Source organism: Pagrus major, chromosome 13 (genome assembly GCF_040436345.1).
Source record: "Pagrus major chromosome 13, Pma_NU_1.0".
NCBI lineage: Eukaryota > Metazoa > Chordata > Actinopteri > Spariformes > Sparidae > Pagrus > Pagrus major.
The window spans coordinates 10,820,264-10,845,634 of record NC_133227.1 but is presented as its reverse complement, the minus strand read 5'-3'; the positions used below and the strand labels follow the sequence as shown (position 1 = coordinate 10,845,634).

Here is a 25,371-nt window from a genome sequence, read left to right as displayed (position 1 = left end):
GACCAAGGAGAAGCTTCCACCTCACCGTCACCTCAAAGTGTGTCTAATGTGGAGGTGGAAACACAGCTTTAGCATGAACATAAAGGCATCATTTGAAGTTAATGGAGCCCAAAGTAATACTAAAATGCACTTAACATTGGAGCATCTCTCATGAAGCCCAGACATCTCAGATTGGCACAGCCTTGACACCCACCTCCACAACACTGTCATTCATTACAACGGATGGTATAGAAGTAGCGCATAGAGTGGCTTTGTGTACAGACTTATCCCATTAATCTGTCCCTCACACAGATATTCCATATCCATGGTAAGCCTTCACTACAAAGGAGGACTGTCCACCTGAGGTCCCCCAAGACCAGGGCACCTGTACTCTGTGTACTTGCTAGACGTAGATTTAGCGTTGGAACCACTGATTATTTGAATTATTGATTATTGACAGACTTTTGTTGTCAGAGCCAAAGGTGATGTCTTCAGATTCCTTGTTTTGTCCAATCAAAACTTCAAAACCCAAAGATACTAAAAATAAAAAATTCAAAGATGTGTACTTCTCCCGTTTACTTATTATTGATGTAGACTGTTTTTTCCTCTGTCAACAAAGCTCTTGTGTGACAGAAGCTGAAATATGATACTTCGGCCATCCTATAACTATGATCTCCACGCCATTGAAATCAAATGGTGACACGTTTGTGACTTGTAGAGGAGGGGTTATCCCTGTAGGAACACTATCTCCATCTGTTACCAATGGGTGGTAGGTTTAATCACCGGCTTGGACCTTTGGATGACAGATGAAATGATTGTAAACATGGCATGAGGTCTGCATGGTGAGACATCATGGGGTTTCCTGCTATCCTTTATCACATTTTTGCTGTGTGGTTTGTCCTGAGACACAAGTCTTTTATTAGCAAGAGACCAACCTGAGTCAGTAGATGTAGTCAACTGGGAAAAAAAGAGAGAGAGAGAGACGTGACTACATTTTGCCTCCCTCTGGTCTCCTCTTCAGGACTCTATTGCTGTTTTCATTAATGAACAGCATCGACATACGGCCATACTCAGACGGAGAAGCCAAATCCAGCAGAGTAGCAATGCTAGCAGTGTTCAGGCAGCCAGAAACCTAACTGGGTTCATCCTAAAGCACTGAGGTGACTCAGTCACTGTAGAGATAACAGAGAAAGGCTAGATGTGGAGGCGACATGCAGACTATTACAAACCTGGATATTGTTACTGAGAAGCTCTGCCTCCTGTATGTTAAACTCTATGTTCCATGTAAACATCACATTTTAGTATACATGCATTTTAAAGGTATGCTTTGTTAATAAGTGAAAAATATTTTTGTACAAATGGGTAAAAGAGATTGTAGAGCCACGTTTTTCACTTTCATCATCTGATCACTTTGTACCCTTTGTGCCCAGTGATTGAAGTGTGACCTACATGTAATGAAAGTGTTTGCTCAGTGTATGAGGGGGGCACTGGCACTGTAAGCTGGGGACAGGTTTGACTGTCCTCTTTGTTCCTCTCTCACTCTGATCTCTGCTGCTTCTTGAGGTGTTGCAGTCTAATTTTAGCCAGCCATTTATAAGAACTAGATAAGACTGCATTTGGATGTTAAATTTATCAGCAACCTTGAAAACGTAACATTTAATTAGTTTACAGAGTCCTCATGCGCGGTCATAGAATCATTTAGTCATTGAGTATCGAAGGTGACCTTTGCAAAGAATTGTTCAGACTCTGAAAAGTCAATGTCAGAGCATGACTCATGAAAAACTGCTCAAGTGTGTAAAATAAGCCTCAGTATCTTTGTTTGCTTAAGAGTGTAACATCCAGTCACAAAGTCTACGGCTTTTTGGTATCTGATGCCCAGTGCCTACCAGCACTACTACCAGCACAGTGCCAAAGCAAACAGAATATAAAGCTAAAAGTCGCATTCTTCCTTCATCATTAATATTAATCAACCAGGGGAAATGCTGTTTAGGATCAAGTGGTAAACATTTTAAAATAATAAGGTCACGTGTGCCCTATTTAAAGATAATTTTGGCTCTCTCATAGTCAATATTTAATCTCCTATGTGACGCCTGTGAGTTAGCTGAGGGATTGTGAAATTCCACCTGGCATGTGTCACATCAGAGGCTAACCGACCTGATAAACGCCCAGTATGAAGTAAGAATACTGAGAATATTAACTTTTGAGACTTCTTTGGCTTTTCTCATGATTTGATGTTGCTATTATTAAACTGTATTGGGCTACAAGTTATTATGTGTTCCTTTTTGAAAAAAATAAGTTCCTAATGATTACAGTATAATGTATGATGAAGTATTTCTCTGACCACCTCTGCGTTGTGTTTGTGTCTAACAGGGTGAAGAAGGGCCTCCCAGTCTGGAGTATATCAAGGCCAAGGACCTGTTCCCCCAGAAGGAGCTGGTGAAGGAGGATGAAAGCCTTCAGGTGAGCCAAACAGTTTTCATCAACCCCTGAGAGCCACTACTCCAGAGCACAGCCCCATCTGCTCTGACACCCACCTACATGGCTGGTAAAAAGACCCAATGTGGCACTTCTAGAATATGACTTAATCTTCTATCCTGGCTCCTGGTGTGGCACTAGAGAGCTCCTCTAAAACACCCTCATGAAACTTGTGCAGCCACTGGGTAGAGTGTGACTGCCAAGATATTACTGCAAGAGTCGCCACTCAGCAAGATAGATGCCAGGCACAGAAGGAGAGATGATGACACGGGCCCAGGAGAGCATTTTTTGTCATTGCTCTGCCCTTCTTTAATCATCTTTCAGCACAGGAAAAAGTTAATTAGAAAACATGGTGGACAACAAAGTATTTGCATTTGAATGCAGCTGCAGCTCACGCTCTCTACAGTTAAGGCATCATACTCAAGAGACAAATTTTCTTCAGTATTTACTTTGAAAAGAATATTCTGAATCAGTCCACCATATTAGGAGAACACATATATTTATGCAAGAACATAACAATGCAGATAAGGAAAGTTTAGAAAGCAGGAAGTTAAAATGATGACAAAGTGTTATTACGTGCAGTGGTTGACATCCTGCTATAGGTTCTGCAGGATTTTTGCATTAATTTAACCATGGTCTTCAGACTGATTATTATATCACTGTCATAAGCTTTCACTGTTTCCAAATCAACTCTCACATACTTAAAATGCGTGTATCCCTCAAATTCCCGACACTTCTCTGCCAGAAAGTAAGTTTGTAATGTACTTAATACATATAAAACTACTTGTCCTTCATTCAAAGTGCATTAGCTAACCATTAACTGTACCAAACCATATAACCTGAGTATTTGCTCAGTGTCACATTAAAAATAACTCGCAGTGAATTGGATAGTCCTTTTTAGTGCTTATTTCATTTAGGTTCATCTCTATTGCAGCACTGTATCCTACCCTGTCCCACAAAATAAGAGCAGGAATCAGTGCAGAGGATAAAGAGCAGGGCAGCTAAAAAGCATTTAGGTAAGTGAAGTGAGAGAGATTTGTAAGTCTATTCCACAATGGAGATGCCAGTAGCGATTTGTGATGGACAACTTGCGTCGTGCCCTCTGTGGTGGAGAGGTTGTGCTCTCTGGCTGTCTGATGGTTAATGGAGCTGAGCATCATGTGTCTGGAGAACTGGACAAAGGGAAGGTGGGGAGATTTGGCCAGTCGGGGATCACTATCTGCTATGTCTGTTTTTATGGTTATCAATTGGAGCATTTTTTCTCTTGGGCTGCAATTAACCTCAGAGCTAACAATAATTATTATGCATCAAAAGGCCTGGTAGATCTCTTTATTGTTTGTTAAGTAGATTAAGGAGACTGGAGGGGATCTGTAACCTAGCTGTTTCTGTACTAAATCCTCTTCTCATTTTAGTCACCTTGCAACACTTTCTATGTTTCTGCACTGCTTCCCCTCCCCTGCATTCACACATGCAGCCACACATTGTGTCTCTGCTTTTGTGTGTTTCTTTGTGTGCAGGCGCTCCCGTGATAGTTTCTCTGGCAGCTGATGTCTCTTACCACATCAATCCCGCAGGCAAATGACGGGCATTCCCTACCCCACTGTATTTAATACCCTGCTGCCTTCACTACTCTGTGTGTGTGTGTGTGTGTGTGTGTGTGTGTGTGTGTGTGTGTGTGTGTGTGTGTGTGTGTGTGTGTGTGTGTGTGTGTGTGTGTGTGTGTGTGTGTGTGTGTGTGTGTGTGTGTGTGTGTGTGTGTGTGTGTGTGTGTGAGCTTTGGTGCATGCTTGCAGTTGTGTGTGCACACGTGCCTGTCCTCACAGGCAGGCTGCTTGAACCGGAAGTCACGACTCACAAGTCGGAGAGTGTTATTCATGGGTCTTTCTCTCTGTCTCCCTCTGTCTGTCTCTCTTGCCTTCTTTCTTTCTCCCCCCCATAATATTTCTGCTGCTTTAAGCTTGGTGGAGGAAACGTGACACAGTATCTTCTGCTGCACTTGCTGCCTGTCAGTGACTCATGCACCTACTTTTGGAGCACTGCTTGTTTAACGCAGCTCCCAGTCTGTACAGCATGTTAACTATGGCACTCTCAGCAGGACATGTTGGCTCTCTTGTACAGCAGAGCAGCACACACAGTCGGTAGCTGCACGTTCTCATTTCAGCCATTTCTGCTGCTGTGGAGGCAATAATTAATGCAAATTGCCCACATCCCCTGACTCATGATGAATGCAAAAATACTTTGGATTAGGCTTTTTCTTTTCTCTCCTTTTTTATATAGTAAACCTGCATCTAAAGCGTTTTTTTTAGCTTTCTTCTGCTGCCAGTCATTCTAAAGTTACAGATTTGTTCCGTTTGATTTTACTGTTGGATTTTAGATATTCCACTTTTTAGTAGTCCTAGTGCATGGTGCCAGGGGGCCGGCAGCCTATATATGGCTCCATTGGTGTCTGAGCACAGAGTACTACGTGCTCCATTTCCCAGGTTAAGCTGTACTCTTCCCTCATCATGCTTCCTGTCCCGGCTCACGCACACATTTTCAGTCAGAGATGAGCAACAGCAGGTGCAGTAATGACCGTCAGGGGTTTAATTTTTTTTCCTTTTTTAAATTTAAGCTCTCTGGACCAACAATCTGATGCACTTGACCTCTTTCCAATCGACTATATTCCAAGAATAGTTTGTTTTCCATTTATTATAAGTATTGTTTTTCTTCCTGACAGTAAAATGTAAGCTGACTGAGTGGCCGCTGACTTGTGTTTATGGATCTGTCGATCACATCCAGCTCATGTGCTCTGTGCACTAACTAAGGCTGTGCTTTTAACCGTGTTGACTAATGTTGTTTCAAGTAAGCCTGATTTTCTGACATCTTACCATAATCCCCCATCTGCCCCGCTACATGTCCTCTTTTTACATGCACCAGTGGGTCCTCCTCTGCGTGACTCAGCAGTGCATGCTAATGCAGGATGAGGTAATGTTGTCTCTAAGCAACACTGTTGTCCACACTACCAGCAGCGAAACAACGAGACCTGAGTTGCAATTCGTGGTCCCCAATGACTATGATTGTGTTAAAGCAGGCAGAACTAACATCACACAGAAAGTGATGAGTAAGAGAAGTGTGAGGAGGTCATGTAAATGAGGAATGAATTGGCGTAACATGATCCTCAATTTGTCAGATAAGAGAGAGCGATGTCTGAGCAGTAATATATCTCCCACCAGACTTCACTGTTTCACATCATAGAGGGAAAGTTTTACGCCAAGTGATTGAATGATTTAATCTCTGTACGTAATGTTATAGCTTAAATCCTCCAGATCAGCAGCAGCCATGAAAGGTTGTCTAGGTCATCATGGTTAAATCCCTTGGAAAAGCAGCTACAGTAAACAGAACAGTAACAATTACCAGAGTGGTCAGTGTGTAACCCCTCTGAAAGTAGTTGGATGCTTCCGTTTTTATTCAATTTGAGACATTGTTTAGAAGTTGGCAACCATAGCTGTGTGTCTCTTCCAGGTGATTGGCTTTTAAAGCTAATGCCCTGCCTCAGAGTGAAATGAAAAAATGTTTTCTATTAGCCTCTGTTGGGAACCAATTATCTTAATGTAGGGGGCCCGTAGCAGCCAAAACCTGGCCTTGGCTGTGCCTGTAATAAAATGGGTACAAGTAAGAATGTTAATGGACAGTTTGGGATCCCTGACTGTACCGTCAGCACTGGAGCAGACAATCTCCCTCCCAGTCCTGCCTCTTGTCTGCCTGCCTGTTCATTCAGACTCACCAACAAGCCCTCTGAGCTCACAAAGGTCCTTCTGTAAGTCTTCTATGTGCTAATTGGACAGCTACACATGCACACTGTTTCCCACATGTCCCCCCTTTTTGTCAGTTCTGTAATGTCACTCTGTCCGCAATCCCTACGAGTTTAGCTCTTAAGCAGGCTGGTGTGGGGATGAACTTTGGCTGTTTGTTATGTTTAGTGCTGGGTATAGTGGAAGATTTTAATACCAGTGTGATATCATGCTTGAATTTCATTAAGTAAACCAGAATGACACATTCAATACTTCCCTTTGAGGAATATCAACAAGTTTTTCCTGCAAAACCTTTTTCTGTTAAAGAAAAGCCAAACTTCACTAATACATCAATGTTCAATCTTGTCTTAATACAAAGCCGCTCTACAAGATCTTTCTTATGATAAAATGCCATCCTGAATAAACAAGAGGATTATTTAAAATCAGAAAATATCTAATGAAAGAAGCAAACAAGACTAAGAAACTGACACAATATTTAGTAATTGTCTGTTGACTAGATAAAATGCTTTTTTACTTTGCTAGCAATGGTGCCGTAGGGATGCTGATATCAGACCCTTTGGAAGTCAGCTCTTTGATCCACCACTGTGATCCAGACACGCATATCTCAATAACTATTTGATATTTTATTTGTGCAGCCATTCATGCCATCACCTAACTTTATCTCTAGCGTACCAATAGGTCAGAGTTTTAATGTATCCAGCAAAATCTCATCATCTACTGGATGAATCGAGATCAAGATTTCGTACAGGCATGCAGGATTCCCAAGCGATGAATCCGAGTGACTTTTATTTTAGCAGCACCATGAAGTTGACATTTAGGATTTGAGTGAAATCTCTCAACAACATTTTGATGTATAACCATGAAATTTCTTGCATACAGACATTATCAGACACTGGCAGTGTTCTGTGGTGTCTGGCACCAGGAGGTTTGTAGTGGATCATTTGGGTCCTGTATGTTGGGCGGTGGGGTCTCCATAGATCAGACTTGTTCCAGCAGATGCTTGAACGGATAGGGATCTGGGGAATTTAGAGGCCATGTCAATGCCTTGGGCTCTTTGTTGTGTTCCTCGAGCTGTTCCTGAGCAGTTTTTGTGGTGTGGGAGCATTGTCCTGCTCGGGGGGCCACTGCCATCAGGGAGTACCGTTGCCATGAGGGGTGTACTGTATACAAAACACTGTACTTTGAGTAATTGTGTGTTTCTGATTGTGTTTTTCCACACAAAAAAGTTAATTAAGTATTTTTCTGGCCTTTTCATGGCTTTATTGACAGGACGGCTTGAGAGATGACAGGAAATTGGATGAGAGAGAGGGGGATGACATGCAGAAACTGAGCTACCAGGGCGCCCAGGCCTATGTTTTAAAATCAAATTTTCAATGAGCTCAAAGAAAATGTACACTTTCAGAACAGCCGTTTAGTGTTGAACTCTGCACATACATCATTCTACATAGTGAAGCTCAAACATTCAACTGTAGGAACGAGAAGAAAACACATTTTTGGCTGAAGGGGGACTTCAGCACCATCATCAGGCCAAAATCTTAATCTATCCAAACCTTGATTTCTGACTAAATACCTGCACAACTAATGACATTGCCATCAACATCACTTGTACTTTGGGTGACTGCTAATTAGCAGATATTAGCATGCTAAAATTTTTAACTAAGATAGTGAACATGTCGAACATTATACCTGCTAAACATCAACATGTTAGCATTGTCATGTTGAACTTTAGCTCAAACTCTTTCTCTGCCTAAATAATGCCTCACTGATTATCTGTCATGACCTTAGACTGTGTAAATGTGGATGTTATGATTTTAGTCCCAGACATAATAAACTAGACACACTACTACTTGTACTAGACATAATAAAGCCTCACTATAAACAAGTGTTTGGTGTCTTGTTTACGCTGCTTAAACTTCAACAATCTGGTTGTTTTGTGTCTCTACAGGTGCCATTCCCAGTTCTTCAGGGGGAAGGGGTGGAATATCTCGGTCATGCCGATGAAGCCATCATCGCCATCTCTAACTACAGGCTCCACATCAAGTTCAAGGACTCTGTCATCAACGTGAGTGCAAGTCACACACTGTAAACACACAGAAGAACCACAAAAGTAGAATTTGGCTTCAGCCCAAATGGCATGAGTGTCTCTGTGATCTCTACTGCTGCCATGCCATTACAGGAGCCAACAGCAGGAGAGAGGAGGATATAATGTGTAGTTTGGACCCACATAGGCTTTTTCCCTTTCCCCCATATAAATTTTATAAACACATAATTGTGCTAACCAGGCAAATAAACCCACAGCTATTTTACATAAGGTACCCGTAAAGCGTTTTTCATAATATGCCAGTGCAGTTGGCATGGTCCTGTTTGTACCAGGATTGTACCACAGGAGCGGCGGGCCCTCTGATCTCCAGTCAGGGGAGGTTTAATGTGACATCTAGGCTCCAAAGGCCCGGCCCCCGCTGGCACTGATGTCCATTAGTTCGCTCCTGCTGACGTCAGGAACTTGCTCAAAGACAAACAGGCCAATTGTTTGCATTCACTGGCAGCGAAATTCCTCCTTCTACCCAAATCCCTGTCATGTTTTCCAGAAGGATCCGACTTCTGCAAAAGATGACATGGATTTGAAAACGAGTTGGAGGTGAGGGTAGATCAGCAGGAGGTTAGGAATGCTTCTTCACCTTGACATACTTTAGCAGGAGAGAGTCGGACAAATGCACAGTTCAAAGGTCACCACCTAACCTCCTACAGGGCAGAGTCCTGCATTGACCCCAACAGCACAGATGAACTCTGTATGAACGCCAACAAGCCATAACCTGTCCTCCACACCCCCCTTCACAGCTCCTCCCCCTACTTCTAAGCTGTTTTCTTGCCCTTTGCTCCTGTCTGTGTTTGTCTTTCTCTCCATGATTTCCATTTGGCTTGATCGTGTGTTGCAAGTAGCACACTCCATGATCCACTCGGTTATCCTTCATCTTTCGACCTCTTTGATGTTTTCTTTCCTGTTAACTCTTCATTTCCTTTTGTCTCCTGAATTTCTTTTGGTTTAATATTTATTTTTTTCCATTTCCTCCTGTCGTGTGTCCTCCCTCCCTCCTTCTTCTCTGTGTGTGTGTGCTCCATGGTGTCACTGTGTTTTAGACCTACCCAGGTGTGGACAATGAGATATCTGTGAGTACCATATGATAAATCACCACCCTCTGCCACAGTCTAGACAGCTTTGTCAGTAAGCTCTTCTACACTTGAAACGATTACAGTGCACTGGGGACAAATTGTAATTTTCTTTGGAAGCACTCTGCAAAATAACAGAGTTAATAGATAAACAAGCACTATTTTTTGTAATATGGCATCAAATAGTATTTTCTCATTCATTACAAGATGCACAATAAAGGTTTGACCAAAAATTACGCTGTGTGGGTGACTGTTTAAACCTTAGTTAACGCCTCAGTTCACAGGATAACTTGAAAGCTTAGAAAGCAGAACAGACAATAGACTGCGGTTTGGTATCATAACAAAGTAAAAGTGCTGCAGAGGCTTTCATCTCCTCTGCAGTGAGGTTAAAGCTGAACTGTGTGTATCTAGCCTGGATTCAGTCTGTTCTAGACCAGAGGGTGGTAGCCTCTTTGCAGATGTGCTGTCTGCTGTGTGAGCGGGCCATGAGGCTGATCATCACACACGTTTCTGTCTCCCCCTACAGGTGCCTCTCAGGCTGATAGAGAGTGTGGAGAGCAGAGATATGTTCCAGCTGCACATCATCTGCAAAGACTCCAAAGTTGTGAGGTAAGGAGAGCTGCTCACTCACTCACACACCGAAGACATCATATTAACTCTGCAGGTGCATTGATGCCGTAATTGAGCAGAGTAAATGCAGAACAGTACACATTTGAATGAATAATACAGTAGGTCAGGTCTGTCTGGCAGCGAGGAGACAATTTATATCACACACTACCACGCATAACCGTAAATCAATATTTCCAGGTTTAAAAATAGCAGCTACAACTCTCACAGTACTTATAATTATGTTAATATGATTCTAGCGCTGTTGTAGATCCTCCATCATTCCCTCCTCTTCTCATGAATTACTTAATGACATTAGTGATTATGGAGATTGTGTTTTGTGTCCTCACAGTTAAGGGTTATCCATATATATGTAAAGTAAGTTACATGGCGGAAATATGGTACTCTCATGCTCAGAGTTGTCATTAATAGCTTCTTTTTTTTAAGTTTTAAGTTTGGAAAGCCAAGTTAGCATGAAACTGTGTTTTTTACGCATTTCAATTCTCTGTTAATGATTCCTCTTTTGGTTTGCATTTGCATTAGTGTGACAACAGACTTCATGTGCAGTCATTTTGTGGCAATGATGCTGAAACATGTTGTTGATTTAATGGATTAGTTAATCAATACAAATGTAATCTGCAACAGTTATTTTCTTTAATTGATTGTTATTTACTGTAAGTCATTTATCATTAAATTAAACAGCTACTGGGTTCAGCCCCTTAAATGTGAGACTTTTTTCAATATCATTTTTCAAGGTCCACCCTGTAAGAAAGTTTTCAAAATGTTTTAATCTCATTCCCAACTTGTCAAATCCTGACACTTTGGGATTGAAGGTTGGGTCATCATCCCAAAGCGTCAGTATTTGACTTTCCTACAAAGTGGACCTCACCATGAGCTCTCGGAATTTGTGATGGACATTCTCTCCACTGTTTTCTCACATTTTATACACTAAACTCACAATCAATAAATAAAAATAAAAAAATGTAATAAAACAACAGTAATAAGAAACAATGATTAGCTGCAGCCAGACCCACTACTATGGGCAGGCATTTAGATGACCTCTGTGCCTCCCCTGCTATGTCTTGTCCCCTCCAGTTGCTGCATGATAATAGTCAATATCATTTGTTGTTATTAGTTGTAGTAGTTGGGGGCATAGTAATCCAATATTTTCAAATAAAAAAAAAAAGTTTAGAACTCAACACAATATGATTGGCCAGAAGCAGCCAACAGGGACCATTTTCATGTACCTACCTAAGGGCGGAGCTGCGAGAGGACGTGTGCAACTATATGACAGATAGATACAGGCTCACTGTAGATTAACCTGTTGCTTCATTGTTTTGTTTCATTTGTTTGAAGCTGGTGGTGCTGATGCTGATGTGTTTATTAAATCCTATTAAATGCCAAAGTAGCAGCATACTACTCATTATACTCATTATGATCTTTTGGGAGAAAAAAAGTCAGCTCAATAAAGCCTATAGAAATTGCAAAAATGTTACCTGGCTATTCCTTTTTTTATTTGTATTAAAGTTATATTAATATGTCTTTAAGGCTGTAGGCTTCAGGCTTCATATGTAGTAGGCCTAGAGTTGATGGCTCTGTTCAAAGTACAGATTAATGCTCCTCTTCCCAGTAATCTTGCCAGCTGCCCTAATCTGCAATATGTTTTTATATATTGTGAGACAAGGTTAGAATGTCAGTATATCACTTAAAATATGTGTTGAAAAGCAAATACATGCTGTAGGCTGTTGCTTTGATGTAATATGTCGTAAATTTTGTGCAGAATCTGTTGTACTGGATACTGCTTTTATTTCACAGCTAGCTGAATTTCTCATCTGTCCATGGACATCTGTAAAGTTCAAAACCAGTGGAGCCTTGAGATTCTCAGCAGCAGATGTGCCAGCAACGTACTGGTTCCTCATCATTAAGCAGCCACATCATTGCTCCTGTTTCATGGCTGAAAATAACTGAACATCTGAAGAAATTAGCTCTTCTCTCCCAGTCCCCCATGCATATGAAGATGTAACGAGATATTTTGTTGTTGGATGTTTCTAATCTTTCTAATTTCCACATCTTGTTCTCTACAGATGCCACTTTGCAACGTTCAAGCAATGCCAGGAGTGGGTCAAGCGCCTGAATCGGGCCATAGCTCACCCGTCCAGACTTGAAGACCTGTTCGCCCTGGCCTATCATGCTTGGTGTCTGGGGGGCAGCGCTGATGATGAAGACCAGCACGTTCATCTCTGTCGCCCAGGTTGAACACACATAACAATTAAATCTGAACTTTACACAAACGTTCAGGACAATCAGGCTATATTTTGTTCAAATATTGATATTCCTAAGATCATTTTCTCCCTTTATGGTTTTTCTGTTTGTGCAGGTGATCACGTGCGTCAGAGAATGGAAATGGAGGTGAAGAGGATGGGCTTCGACACACAGAACGTCTGGAGAGTGTCGGACATAAACTGCAACTTCAAGTATGTCACAGATACTTCACCATAAATAGCATGGCACCTCCGTTGTGACAGATAGCTGCACAAGACTGTAGCTATAAAGAGTCTTTAAGGCTGTTGAGAGAGTGAATGGAGGGTGATGGTGTTTCAGAGAGCTTTATGAGAGCTGTGACAGAGTTTAGGATCAGGCTGGACCAGATACACTGTAACCACAAAGTCGCCAAACTGAACGGATTGTGTGACTAACAGCTTGTGTGTGTGTTGGCACGTGTCAACACTGTGTGTCAGAAATCTTTCGGGAATGGGAGTTTTGAATGTGTTGATGTGAAAGTTTGGAGGAAGAGCAAGATTACACTGAACATACAGACATTATGACCTATGTGTTATCTTAGATGGCCATCAGGAATAAACATCCATAAATCCACTTAGAAAAAAGAAAAAGAAAACTCTTAAGTTAAGTTCTCTTCAATATTATAGTCATCCAGTGATGGCTGTTTGTATATACATGGGTACACTACAAACAGGAAGTGCTAATCGATAATTCGGCATGCTTTTGATTATGCTAATTTACCAAAATGTTAACAGACGTAGACAAAAGAAATGGGGCTCACAGCTAGCTTGCTGATATTGGCAACATTATACTTTCTGTTGACATCGTCCAATGCATTATGGGAAATGTAGTTCCAAAGTGTAAAGCATGAAGGAAAACCAAGAATAATCATAGGAAAAGACAAAACCTTTAATATTAACACCTGTGCAGGATGTTTAATACTGAAAAGATAGATTTGTAGTTGACTATTCCTTTAAATACCTTAAATAACATGGTTTAGTGTTAATACTTGCCTGCCTTTGTCTCATCTGACCTCTCAGGCCAGCAGCACTCCCATTAACTCCAGTCTTTAACACACACAAATAAATAACATTGTAGCATTTACTCAAGCAGAAATAATGAAATAGTGTATGTGTGCGTGTGTGCACATGTATTGTTAGACTCTTCTCTCTCCTGTACGGTCCGAGTAAATAAATGCAACAAAATAAAGGTCAGTCTGCTCTGAGGGCCCAAGAGAGTGCATCCTGCTGAGGGAGACAGACACACAGGACAACCGGCTAATTAAACAAGCCGCAGCCTGCTGAGGCCCATGACTCAGCACAGTATTTCACTTTCCCTCGCTCTGTCTCACGCGCACACACTGCCTCTGTCTCCCCCTCCCTTCTCAGACAGTCAGCAGGTGAATAGAAATTGTAGAAAGTGTCATGGGAGAGGATGAGGAGGAGGAGGGTAGAGACAGATGGAGTCAGGCAGTATCACTCTGTGATTTGTTCTCTGCCTGAGCTGAGAGTTCTTGATGCAGCAGTGACCCTGAAAACCAGAACACTCATGTGTGTCGAAGAATGTTGTTTGCTGCAGTTCAAAGCGCTGTTTCGTCTTGGTTTGTTTTGTTTTGTTTTGTTTTGTTTTTCTCAATGAAAGACTTACCTCAAGTCAGCCTTGATGTACTGGCTGTATAATGTTTGCAGCAACATGAACTACATTTAATAAAAATAATGCGTCTTGTTGTTCTTGTCCTCAGGCTGTGCTCCAGCTACCCTCAGAAGCTTTTGGTTCCAATATGGATCACTGACAAGGAGCTGGAGAGCGTGGCTTCATTCAGATCCTGGAAGAGGATCCCAGTGGTGGTCTACAGGTGGGTTTGCTGATACACTATCGCATGTTTACTCCATTTTGTTTCCTTTTCCTTCAGATTTCTATTTACGTTTACTGACTCAATAACCTTGACCTCCAGGCACCAGAAAAATGGGGCAGTGATCGCCCGTTGCAGCCAGCCTGAGATCAGCTGGTGGGGCTGGAGGAATACAGACGATGAGTACCTGGTGACATCCATCGCCAAGGCGTGTCAGATGGGTACCAAGGGCACCTGTGGAGCGCCAGCCTGCCGACAACGCGGGGAAGCTCCCGACTCCTGCGATAGTGATTTTGGTAAATAGTTGTTCGATTTACTGTATGAATGCAGATTCATGCATGCACTGTTGGAGTACTGTTGGAGCACTGTTAGAGCACTGAGCACTGATCTCCATTATTTACATCTCTCATTAATTTTCCTTACTTCCAAAGTGAATGCTAAATATAACAGCCAAGCAATACACCGTTTTTAATGGTGCCTGCATACATTAAACTGGTTCAGCAAATACATTGCTAACAATTTATAGTGAATTACAAGCTCCCATTTTTTCAAAAAAAGGGCATGCAGTATCTGTGTTAAATTAGCAGTACATTTGCAGAGTATTGAGCATGTCTGAGGGACATTAAAACCATTACTTTGTGCACAACAATGGGCTGGAAATTGAGCGGCAACACAACAAAGTCTGAGTGCAGAGAGAAGAGGTTCAGTTGTAGCCTTGGAGTAATTACTTGTCTTTCTCCGTGGTTGCTGTTCAAAGCAGGTCTCTTGACTTGTGATCGTTACCAATAGCAACGCTGTGGTTGTGTCATCAGGAGGAGATATTGATTTTCAGTAGGTTACAAATAGAGTCAGTTTGTGTTAATCATGTCTCTGCTACTTCTCTGATTCTCACACTCTCTCTCTCTGTTCTGCTCCCCGACACTTCAATTCTCTCAGCATTGTCCACTCATAACAGAAAAAATCTTCTCTCTGTCCTCTCGCCTGTGTCTCCAGACTCCTCTCTGACGGGCGGCTCTGGCTGCGACGAAAACACTGTGCCACAGAAGCTGCTGATTCTGGATGCTCGCTCATACACTGCTGCAGTGGCCAACCGAGCCAAGGGCGGAGGCTGCGAATGTGAAGGTGAGTGCCACCAAACATTTGAAAACAATTTTATGAATTTTGTAAGACATGATCGAAGGCAGCGGACATTATGTTTGTCAACAGTTATCACATTTTGTGCTTACAATACTATCTGCTATCATGAGTGTGTATGGGCCTGATCCTGCTCAGGATTCAAGCAGGCAACATAAACTTAATGAGGAGTAACTTAAAACTGCACTCTTAAGATTATGAGAGAGATAACAATGGATCATTAACTTCACTTGAAGCTTGGTACCCACAAAGATTTAACACACAACTATGCAGTTCCCATGAATTTTACTGAGCTTTGTAGCCTTTTTAGCGTTTTTTTTTTTTTTAGTTTGTTTTTTTTGGCCCGATGACTCCACATTGATAAGCTGCACTTCCAGCAGCAACAGGCAGCTGTTTACATCAAAAATGTTCTGATCAACCCACTGTGCACTATCTGTCGAGATCAGGGCTGACCAAAGAGGGGCCCTGGGGCCAAAGTTGGCATTGCCTACTGTTTCTAGCAAAAAATATAGAACATAGAATATACAGCATATAGAAAAATATATAGGGAATCACAGTTTATGCTGTTTTATATTTTGTGAAGTAGAATGCACTTTAAATATGTGTAATTACAAATTAAAAAATATTTTTCATATTTATGCAATAACACAGTCAATTAAGGGAAGCCCAAAGAGGCAAGTGGACCTGAGTCATAAACACAGGAGCTGCTTATTTTTCCCAGGAGATGATGGAGACCAAAGCAGAGCTAAAGGAAGAGCGCTGCTTTTAAATGTGTAAATGAGGTAGTTGTTCTCTAATATATTTGCTGTATTAACTTTTAAGGTGATGTGTCAGATGTGTTTTTAGCTTATTTTTCTGCCCCCAAGTTGCCAAAAAAAGTATTAATGCAGCTATAAAACAAGCAAACACAACTGTAGCTCTCCAAAATACATAACATTCTTATTTTTGCCAAGAGGTTGTGACTGCACACGGTCACATTTACAGTTGATGGTTGACTGCTGAGGAATTCAAATGAAGATGTAAATGTTAAAAACTATGAATGTTTCATTCAATGTTCAATGTTTCATCTGAACACATGATGCTGCTGAATCCTACACTCTTAAGTGTTGTTCATCTTATGGCCTTCATCACAGTTTATGTTCATTTGTGTTTAGAGTACTACCCCAACTGTGAGGTGATGTTCATGGGAATGGCCAACATCCACGCCATCAGGAACAGCTTCCAGGCTCTGAGGACTGTCTGCAGTCAGATCCCGGATCCAGGAAAGTAAGTCGATCTGTTTGACCTTTCTCTCTGAGTGGCTCTGCCTTCATTTGTGCCTCCCTCTCCCTCCGCCCATTCTGATGTTTTCACCTCACAGTAAGGCGACACCACACAGAGATGGGAACACTGCCACAGTCCAGTCCCATTCCTGCTGGGCTGGCCAGCTGTCTGTCTGTACACACAGAAAGTGGATGAGTGTGTTTCCATGTTTACATCTGTGTGTTTTTACCAGCTGTGTGTGTTTGACTAGTGTGTTTACATGTGTGACTCCGTGTGTACTGCATGTGTGATTGTATGTATAGTATGTAGGTTGCTGCTATTACGTCATGCCAGATTATTTTGAGGCTCGTTGTTATTCTGATGGAGGTGTGTAATGACGCAGGGAGGCCTCCAGAGATGTAGGTCAGAGCCCTTCTCCTTCTGTCAGCCTGATAACCCAATCTAAATTAAACCTGAGTAACCGAAGCTGATGTTTGTATACAGTATCTCAGCTCAGATCACTTCATAAGCTGGGGCAGTTCCTGTATAGATTTGTATCTAATCAGTCTCCTCTGTTGTTTCCAGCTGGCTTTCAGCACTTGAGAGCACCCGTTGGCTGCAGCACCTGTCTGTCATGCTGAAGGCAGCCACTCTGGTGTGTTCAGCAGTGGAGAGGGAAGGCCGTCCTGTCTTGGTGCACTGTTCAGACGGGTGGGACCGCACACCGCAGATTGTAGCCCTCGCCAAGATCCTATTGGACCCCTACTACAGGACATTAGAGGTCAGAGTCTACATGGTTTGGCTACAGAAGGTTCCATTTAGTCAAACTTTGATATACTTCTTAAAAATGTTGTATAACTGACTTTACAAAGTCTGTGTGCCTCAAGTGATGTCTTTTGGGCTGCAGTGCATCACGTAAAGATGTAATTACACAGTTTGGCCGCTACGAAAACTGGCTTCAGAGCCTGACGCTCCTCCTGGGGGCCTGGTCTACATTAGCTGCTACTAGCATAATACACCAAAGTCTCTGACAGAACTGACTGTTGCACTGTGGGTAATGTAGTGCCAAGGAATTTGTACAATAAAATAGACTATATCTGTCAATGGAGTACAATGCAAAATCTTTCAGGTATGGTTTTTGTTGCACTGTGATATTATCTTCTGACTGCCGTGTCGTCCACAGGGTTTCCAGGTGCTCGTAGAGACTGACTGGCTGGACTACGGTCATAAGTTCGGGGACCGCTGTGGTCACCAGGAGAACACTGACGATGTGAGCGAGCAGTGTCCCGTCTTCCTGCAGTGGCTGGACTGTGTTCACCAGCTGCTCAAACAGTTCCCCTGTCTGTTTGAGTTCAACGAGGCCTTCCTGGTGGGTGGTCAGACAGAACTCTTTACTTCTCTCCGTCTTTGGAACAATGACTGTATACATTTTTAGTGACCAATTTCCCAATAAACCTCAGTATAAGCGACGTGTTGTCTGGCATTGCATGAAACTAGGGCTGCACAAGGAATCAAAATATTATCAAAATTGCAATATGGCCAAGTGTAATATCCAAATCCCAGAACATGTAATTTTTTGATAAAGGTCAAATGTGGGACAAAAAAACATAATAATGAAGTACTGTCGTGCTGCAGAGATGCTCTTGCCTACAAATCATGTTCTCCAGATGTAAGAAAACATGTTTGTTCAGTACACACCCAAAGAAATGTCACACGGTCATGATTTTGATGGCTGTTTTCAGTGAAACTAAAAAATTATCTTTCCTACTAATGAATCATCGCAATAATAATATCTGTCAAAATCATCCCACTATGAGTTTTTTCACTATATTGTGCAGCCCTACATGAAACCATCTTCACAGAAGGAAAACACATAGCAAAATATTTTTTGATTGATTAATCCTTGTGCCATTGCCTTGAAAGTGTTGCAGCCAATCAGAATAGTAACCACCACTGTTGTTCTATAACCTAATCACGCTAATCTTCAACTAGTTGATACGTCCATTTTACAGAGCGCTGTCAAACCATCAAGAACATTGTAAATCATTGCCAGTGTGAAGGCCCGACTTAATTTTCTGTCTTCCCCGTGTGTCCAGGTCAAGTTGGTGCAGCACACGTACTCGTGTCTTTACGGCACCTTCCTGTGTAACAACGCTCGTGAGAGGGAGGCGAGGAACATCTACAAACGCACCTGCTCTGTGTGGTCCTTGCTTCGCAGTGGAAACAAGAACTTCCAGAACTTCCTCTACATCCCCAGTCATGATATGGTACCTACCATTTTTTGTAGTGTCTTTACATGGTAACAACTAGGAGTTAGCAGCTTTTTTAAGGAGAAGGTTCCTTGCTTAAGGGAACAGTGGTATTTATAGACTGTAGTGAAAATCAGCACTTGTCTATTCTTATTTCTCTCAGACCCTAAGCAGAGAAAGTGGTTTGATAAATGAGTAATGAATAGTATGCCTGAATTCATCCCCTAACTGTCTTTTTCAGCACGAACAGGCCCCTTCATTACTGTATATTGACCTTGTGTGATTGTCCTCATCTGCCAGGTGCTGCAGCCAGTCTGCCACACACGGGCATTACAGCTGTGGACAGCTGTTTACCTGCCCACCTCCTCCCCCTGCACCGCTGTGGACGACTCTATGGAGCTCTACCTCCCCCTGAGTGTCGCAGGAGACGAACTCACCTCCCGTTCTCTGGACAGGTGTGTTTGTTTGTTTGTTAGATGCAAACCTGATCTGTTACTATCTGTATCTGTACATACTGTTCTTGAAGGTCCATGAATTGAAATTTACATTAATTCAAAATTACTTAGTCAGACTGCCCTCTAGTGTCCCAAACAGAGAATTGTATCATTGGAAAAAGAAATCTCCTTTTATTTAAATATATTTCTGTTTCTAGACTTCCCAAGACCCGCTCCATGGACAACCTGCTGTCAGCTTTTGAGAACGGGGTGCCCCTGACACGTACATCCAGTGACCCCAACCTCAATAAGCACTGCCAGGAGGGTCGCTCTGCCCTAGAACCTTCACCAGCCACAGAAGAAACCTCTGCAGACATCTCTGGTGAGGTCATACCTGACACTGGACTGGACAGCAATGAAGGAGAACCTCTTCGTCAGAGTCCTGCCAAGACTCCAGAGGATGGCCCGGTTGCAGAGAGCTGTGAAGACGCACTGGAGGAGCCCTGCCTCACCACACAGCCCCTGCCCTCTCTGCCTCTTCCCCCCGTCCCTCTCAGTACAGACGTTGCACTCGCTCACACTCCCTTCCCCACTCCTGTCCTCCAACAAGCTTTGCCTCAGATCACCAACCCTCCTCTCCCACCACCTCCGCTGGAGGCTGAGAGCCCCTGTAGGACTGCTGAGAGCCCCACGTCACCCTCTCATAAATCCGAGCCGTGCTTACCTCTCCCCTGCAACGGCAAGGAGTCGCTGCTTAACGGCCACACTGATGGCCAAGCAAACGGCCTCCCAGAATCTGCAGATCTGCTGGCTCTGAAGCAGCTCCTTCCCATGGAGGACTCCACTGAGACTCTCACAGGTGAGGGAGAACCTCCCCCCACCCTGCCTCCCGCAGAGAGCCAGGATGTTACCCAGAATAATTTAATTGATGAGGAGCAGCCTGAGTCACAACCCCAGGTTCAACCCCAGAAGGAGAAAGAGGACACGAGGACAGAAGTAGTAAAAGGAAGAGAGCGTGTGTTAACTCCTGTAGACTGCACCCAGGTAGCAGCTCGCCACCTGATCTCCCAGAGCCAGCTCTCAGACCTGTCCCTGTTCGGCTCCCACTGGGAGAGTGTCCAGGGTCTGGTCCAGTCCGCGTGCAGCAGCGCTGGTCACTCTGGTGTCGGCCGGGCCCTGCAGCCCAACACTTACCAGAGCCGTCGGCTTGCCAACAAGCTGCTCCGCTCCCAGGGCTTCGCCATCGCCAATGCATCCCAGTGCTGCCGCAGAGAGGCTCTTTGTTGTCCCAGCAGCCCTATGCAGGCCGGGTGGCTGTCTGCTGCCAGGAGTGCAGGCTACACTGGCCTGTACGGGCCTGCTGCCGCTGCCCTCAACAGCTACTCCCTGGCAGCACATCAGCTCCTGCCGGCATCATACTCCTCGCCCTCCGCTTCCAGCTCCCCTCCCCCACCTCAGGCCCCAGCTTACCTGGATGATGACGGGCTGCCGGTGCCCATGGACGCCGTGCAGCAGAGACTGCGGCAGATCGAGGCAGGCTACAAGCAGGAGGTGGAGGTGCTGAGGCAGCAGGTGCGACAGCTGCAGATGAGACTAGAGAGTAAACAGTACAGCACCCCTCCCTCAGAGCCAGACATCGACTACGAGGATGACATTGTGAGTAGATTTTTTCAGGGATGATATTAATACCAGACGGCCCAGCACTCGAAGCTTCTTTCTGTCTGCAGTGTTTGTAAATATTTACTTTAGATTATCTCCAGGAAGCGTTCTCCCTTCTCTCCTTCCTGTCAGTCTTCTGACCTTGCCCTTTTCCCTCTGTGTTTCCAGACTTGTCTGCGTGAGTCAGACAACAGCAACGAGGAGGATTCTCTGTCGACCCACAGCGAGGACCGTCTGTCTGAGGGCAGCTGGGATCGAGTGGAGCCCAAGGACACAGAGGTCAGTATCCCTTATTGCTTCATCGTCTAATATAGCTTCTGTCTCCACTTCCTCACCGTCCTTCCTCCCCCTCACCTGTGTGGTTAGGAGCACCTTTATTTACAGCACACTGTTCTGATAAAGATGTCTGTGTGTGTGTGTGTGTGTGTGTGTGTGTGTGTGTGTGTGTGTGTGTGTGTGTGTGTGTGTGTGTGTGTGTGTGTGTGTGTAGGTCACGAGGTGGGTACCCGACCACATGGCCTCCCACTGTTTCAACTGTGACTGTGAGTTCTGGATAGCCAAGAGACGTCACCACTGCAGGTGGGGCTTCACATTTACTCACACATGAAAAGGTAGAAGAGAAACAACTTAGGGTTTAACCTCAGATCATTAGTACTCTTCCTCAAGCACACTTTTAGATGTGATCAACGCACTCCTCTTATAAAATATTGTTGTGTTTACAATGTTGCATCTTTTGTTTAAAATCTGAAAATGTCAACTGAGCCAACATTATTTTCATCAGTTGAAATACAGAAAAAGTCTCAGTCTTTTAAATACTTGCGGTTCATGGGTGACCAGCTTAAATTCAGGGTTCATATCAGTATCAAGACTGAAGAAGAGTCCCTTGTACGCTGATGATATCTGAGGCATAGTCAGCCTTTTACTTGTTAAAAATACCTTTGGGCACAAGTGATTTGGCCGAAGCTTATTGGCCAGACAGTTTGTGGTTTTTGGGCTTTTAAATCACAGCATTTGTCTAAAAAAAGAGCACGCAAAGGGCTCGATTAATTAAATTTTTCACCATTAATGTTTTTTTTTTCTTCCATTTATCAATAAATAGTTGTTTTTTTAAATGATCAAAAGTTACTACTTTCCAAACTGTCTTATTCATTTCTGACCATCAGGTCAAAAAAGTTAAAAACCTATTTGTTTAACAACAATATGGATTATAGGAAAGCCAGAAATATTAAAGAATATGTAACCATCACAATCAGTCCGTCTTTGTTGCCTTTATACGGAGCCAGACTCGCTGTTTCCTCCTGTTTCCAGTCTTTGTGCTAAGCTAAGCTAACCAGCTGCCTGCTCCAGCTTCATATTTAGCGTACAGACATGAGATTGTTATCAATTTTATCATCTAACTCTCAGCAAGAAAATGTCTCTTCTTAAGTGTCGAACTAATCCTTAACACTTCCCGGTCTTAATATCTGCTTATACTCCCTTCAGTTGTAGCTGCTTCAAGATCAAATTCAATAACACCCCGATCTGTGTATTCACTAATCAAAAGCATCTAATGAACATTTGTTCAGCAGAGTTTATTATTTCCTTTTAAACTCAAACTGTTTTTTTTATTTACATTTCTCCTGACACTCGCAGCACAATTTTGCCAGTGTAGCAGCCTGCAGTTCAAAGACTTTGCTTTGTAATTTCTAGGGAACAAACCAAGCTTTGGTCTCAGCCCATGGTTTCAGAATTAAAGGCTCTTGGTTAGCCGGAGAATTATTTATATGCTCCACTGAAACACTGGGAGAAAGAAATTCATATCAACTGAGTCTGAAAATACAGAGAACGAACAAAATGTGCCAAAGAGTAAAAGAAGCTATTAGATGAAATTGATTTAAAGCCCACACAGGAACAACTCAGTCAGTGTTAAATGGAGTAATTAAATCGTATCAGTTCAGTGTCTCATTTAGATTATTAATAGTTACTGTATTTAAACAGTGAGTTCAGTGTCCAGAGCCCGGAAACATTTGAACTAATAGACTACATCACCGTCATTGGTCTGAAATATCAACTGAGAATTTAGGGTCATTAGGGTGGGTAAAGATGAGTTTCTGAGTGTGTGTGGGTGAGGGAAGAGCTCTAAAAATTGAGATTAGGTTAAGAATAGGTAGGCTGCTCATTACAATACATATCAAAGACCTACTATTGCATGTAAAAGGAGTATCCTAACTTTGTGTGCTCTCCATCATCAGGAACTGTGGCAATGTGTTCTGTAAAGACTGTTGTCATCTGAAGCTGCCCATCCCCGACCAGCAGCTGTACGACCCGGTGCTGGTCTGCAACACCTGCCACGACCTGCTCCTGGAGTCCCGCACCCGCGAGATCCGCTGCCAGCAGCTCAAGAAGGCCATCGCCACAGCCTCCAGCTGAGAGAAGCGTTGCGCAGCATGGCCCGCCTCGGCTCTGTCCTACTCGTTTTGGACTGATGAGCCGGGCGCCCCGTTGTAACCTCAACCTGCTGTGGTTTTGGCTGCGGAGGAGGGGAAAGATGAGGAGGAGTTGTTGCTCTTTGGGAGGCTCGGTTTGGAAACGGAGATACACTGTGAGACTGTCTGAGAGGCGGGAATGAGGAAGGAGATCGTCTGGGATGGAAGTGACAGCAGGGGAGGTTTTCCTACAGAACAAACCCCTTCTGGTCAAAGACATTTTCAGCCTGGAGCGCGGCAGCGTCCGGCTGCCTCCACGTGGCTCAGTCCTCTGGCGGTGCCCTGTCCGAGACGCACCTCCAACCTGTCCACCCCCAGCAGAGTCACCCACCTTTAGCACCAAAACACCTGCACCCTCCTTCCAGACACCGTCTCGCACTTCAGAGGACAATCGTTCACCCTCCCACGTGTCGGGGACTCCAAAGCCTTTACCTGTACTACTGGAGGCTTCAACTTTAAAAAGAAAAGAATTGCTGCTACAGTATTTAAAAGTCTAATTTTGTATTCTTATTTTGTGCACTACTAGCTGTTGTGTATTCGAGGGAATCTGAGACCAAACTTGAGCAAAAGGGAGAAATCTGCTGTTTACTTTGTCATCGCATCTTTTTCTTGGAGCCTGAATGTAATATGTAACGGATAACTGGATCGACTTTATGTGCATTTGGTGGCTCGTATATGTGTTCATTGCTGCAATGTGTTTTCAAAGTTCTGTATATGCACAGTCAATGTGGTTCTGTCTTTATCAATGCTTTCCTCTGGTATGGCCACGTCGCAACACGAGACATTCTGAGGGACGTGTGCTGAGGGACAGATTGGTGCAATGCTGCGTGTTGTTTGTTTTGTGGGATGTGTGCGTGATGTGTTAAGAGGAAGAGAACACAAAGATGGTGGGAGGCTGCAGATTTCTGTCATGTCTTCTCCTGCTGTGAGAAAATGTCATTTGAAGGTCCTGTGGAAGGTTTTTCTGCTGAGATGTTTGTGAATGATCGGCTCGATGTCCATCTGACTGATGACTCCTCCTCAGATTGTTAGCTGGCGGTGAAGACTGCTGAGAAAAGACTGAACAAAGTGCTTGGAGTTTCTTGTTCTGTTTAGGGGAGTTCGGCCACAGTCCCCTTTAAAAAAAAATGTGTTTGTGTCTACTGGTTGTTCCTTGAGACAATAGTGCCATATTTTGTTCTGTCTATTTTTAAAGCCTTTTTCTTTCTTACGGATGGCAGCAGGTTTCTAATTGGCCACCTCTCTGTATGTTTTAATGGTACAGATAGTTAGCTGCTTAACAACACTGAGACGACTAAAGATTAACAGATGGTTCAGTTTGATAACGAATCTAACTGCTTCAACAGATGATCGGATGTCACTGAATTAGTTAACCTGTGTGGTTATCCATCGTCTAATATTTGGGATTTTAATCACACGGTGTTCATGAAGTCAAAATCTGTAAGAGGAACTCAGAAATGTAACATACATAGTTATCTGATCCGTAGTGGTGGCTCAAACCTGTCACTTAATGAATAATTGTTGTAAAGAAATGCACTGTAAAAGTTAAATCCCATGGGTTAAAATAAAAGATTATATCATGCATCTGTTTCCAAGTTTGCTTCTTTGCATGTGGCTGCGGAAAAGAGTTCATTGTTGATTCCAGACGTCTCACCACGAGGTCCAGACTGTCCAAAGAGAGATGTGAGGTTTAAAGATGTGAATAAATCACATTATTATGATATTAAGAGGCTCAAATGCAGTGTAATGTACGGTAAATTGTAGAAGTTTAGCAAATTTACCACAAAAACAAGAAAGAAACAAACACAAGTGACAAAGATCAAACTGAATTTAACTGATGAGCTGAATGTATACAGACATAAAGGAATCTGTTCTTAACCAAATTCTAAAGTAAATACTCTGTAGACTGTCTTTATTGAGACCTTTTGTCTTCTAATCAACCACTCAAAACGCTTTACAACACAAAGCATTCACGCAGTCACATAAGCATTCACACACTGATGGCAGAGGCTGGCTTGCAGGGCACCACCTGCTCAT

At 43.2% G+C, this 25,371-nt stretch overlaps 1 protein-coding gene across 1 annotated transcript in view; it reads left to right on the top strand.

Annotated features, from left to right (window-relative positions):
- The window catches only part of mtmr4 (myotubularin related protein 4), a 41,864-nt gene extending 16,948 nt beyond the window's left edge, over positions 1-24,916 (top strand). The window contains exons 3-19 of the mRNA XM_073479280.1: positions 2,350-2,439; positions 8,191-8,307; positions 9,940-10,022; positions 12,104-12,270; positions 12,397-12,493; positions 14,041-14,154; positions 14,254-14,447; positions 15,145-15,273; positions 16,440-16,551; positions 17,113-17,308; positions 17,711-17,896; positions 18,624-18,794; positions 19,077-19,231; positions 19,429-20,866; positions 21,038-21,148; positions 21,360-21,448; positions 23,101-24,916. Coding sequence (XP_073335381.1) covers positions 2,350-2,439; positions 8,191-8,307; positions 9,940-10,022; positions 12,104-12,270; positions 12,397-12,493; positions 14,041-14,154; positions 14,254-14,447; positions 15,145-15,273; positions 16,440-16,551; positions 17,113-17,308; positions 17,711-17,896; positions 18,624-18,794; positions 19,077-19,231; positions 19,429-20,866; positions 21,038-21,148; positions 21,360-21,448; positions 23,101-23,278 — 3,627 coding nt within the window. The 3' untranslated portion in view covers positions 23,279-24,916. The remainder of the gene's footprint in view (positions 1-2,349; positions 2,440-8,190; positions 8,308-9,939; positions 10,023-12,103; positions 12,271-12,396; positions 12,494-14,040; positions 14,155-14,253; positions 14,448-15,144; positions 15,274-16,439; positions 16,552-17,112; positions 17,309-17,710; positions 17,897-18,623; positions 18,795-19,076; positions 19,232-19,428; positions 20,867-21,037; positions 21,149-21,359; positions 21,449-23,100) is intronic.
- The last annotated feature ends 455 nt before the right edge of the window (positions 24,917-25,371 follow it).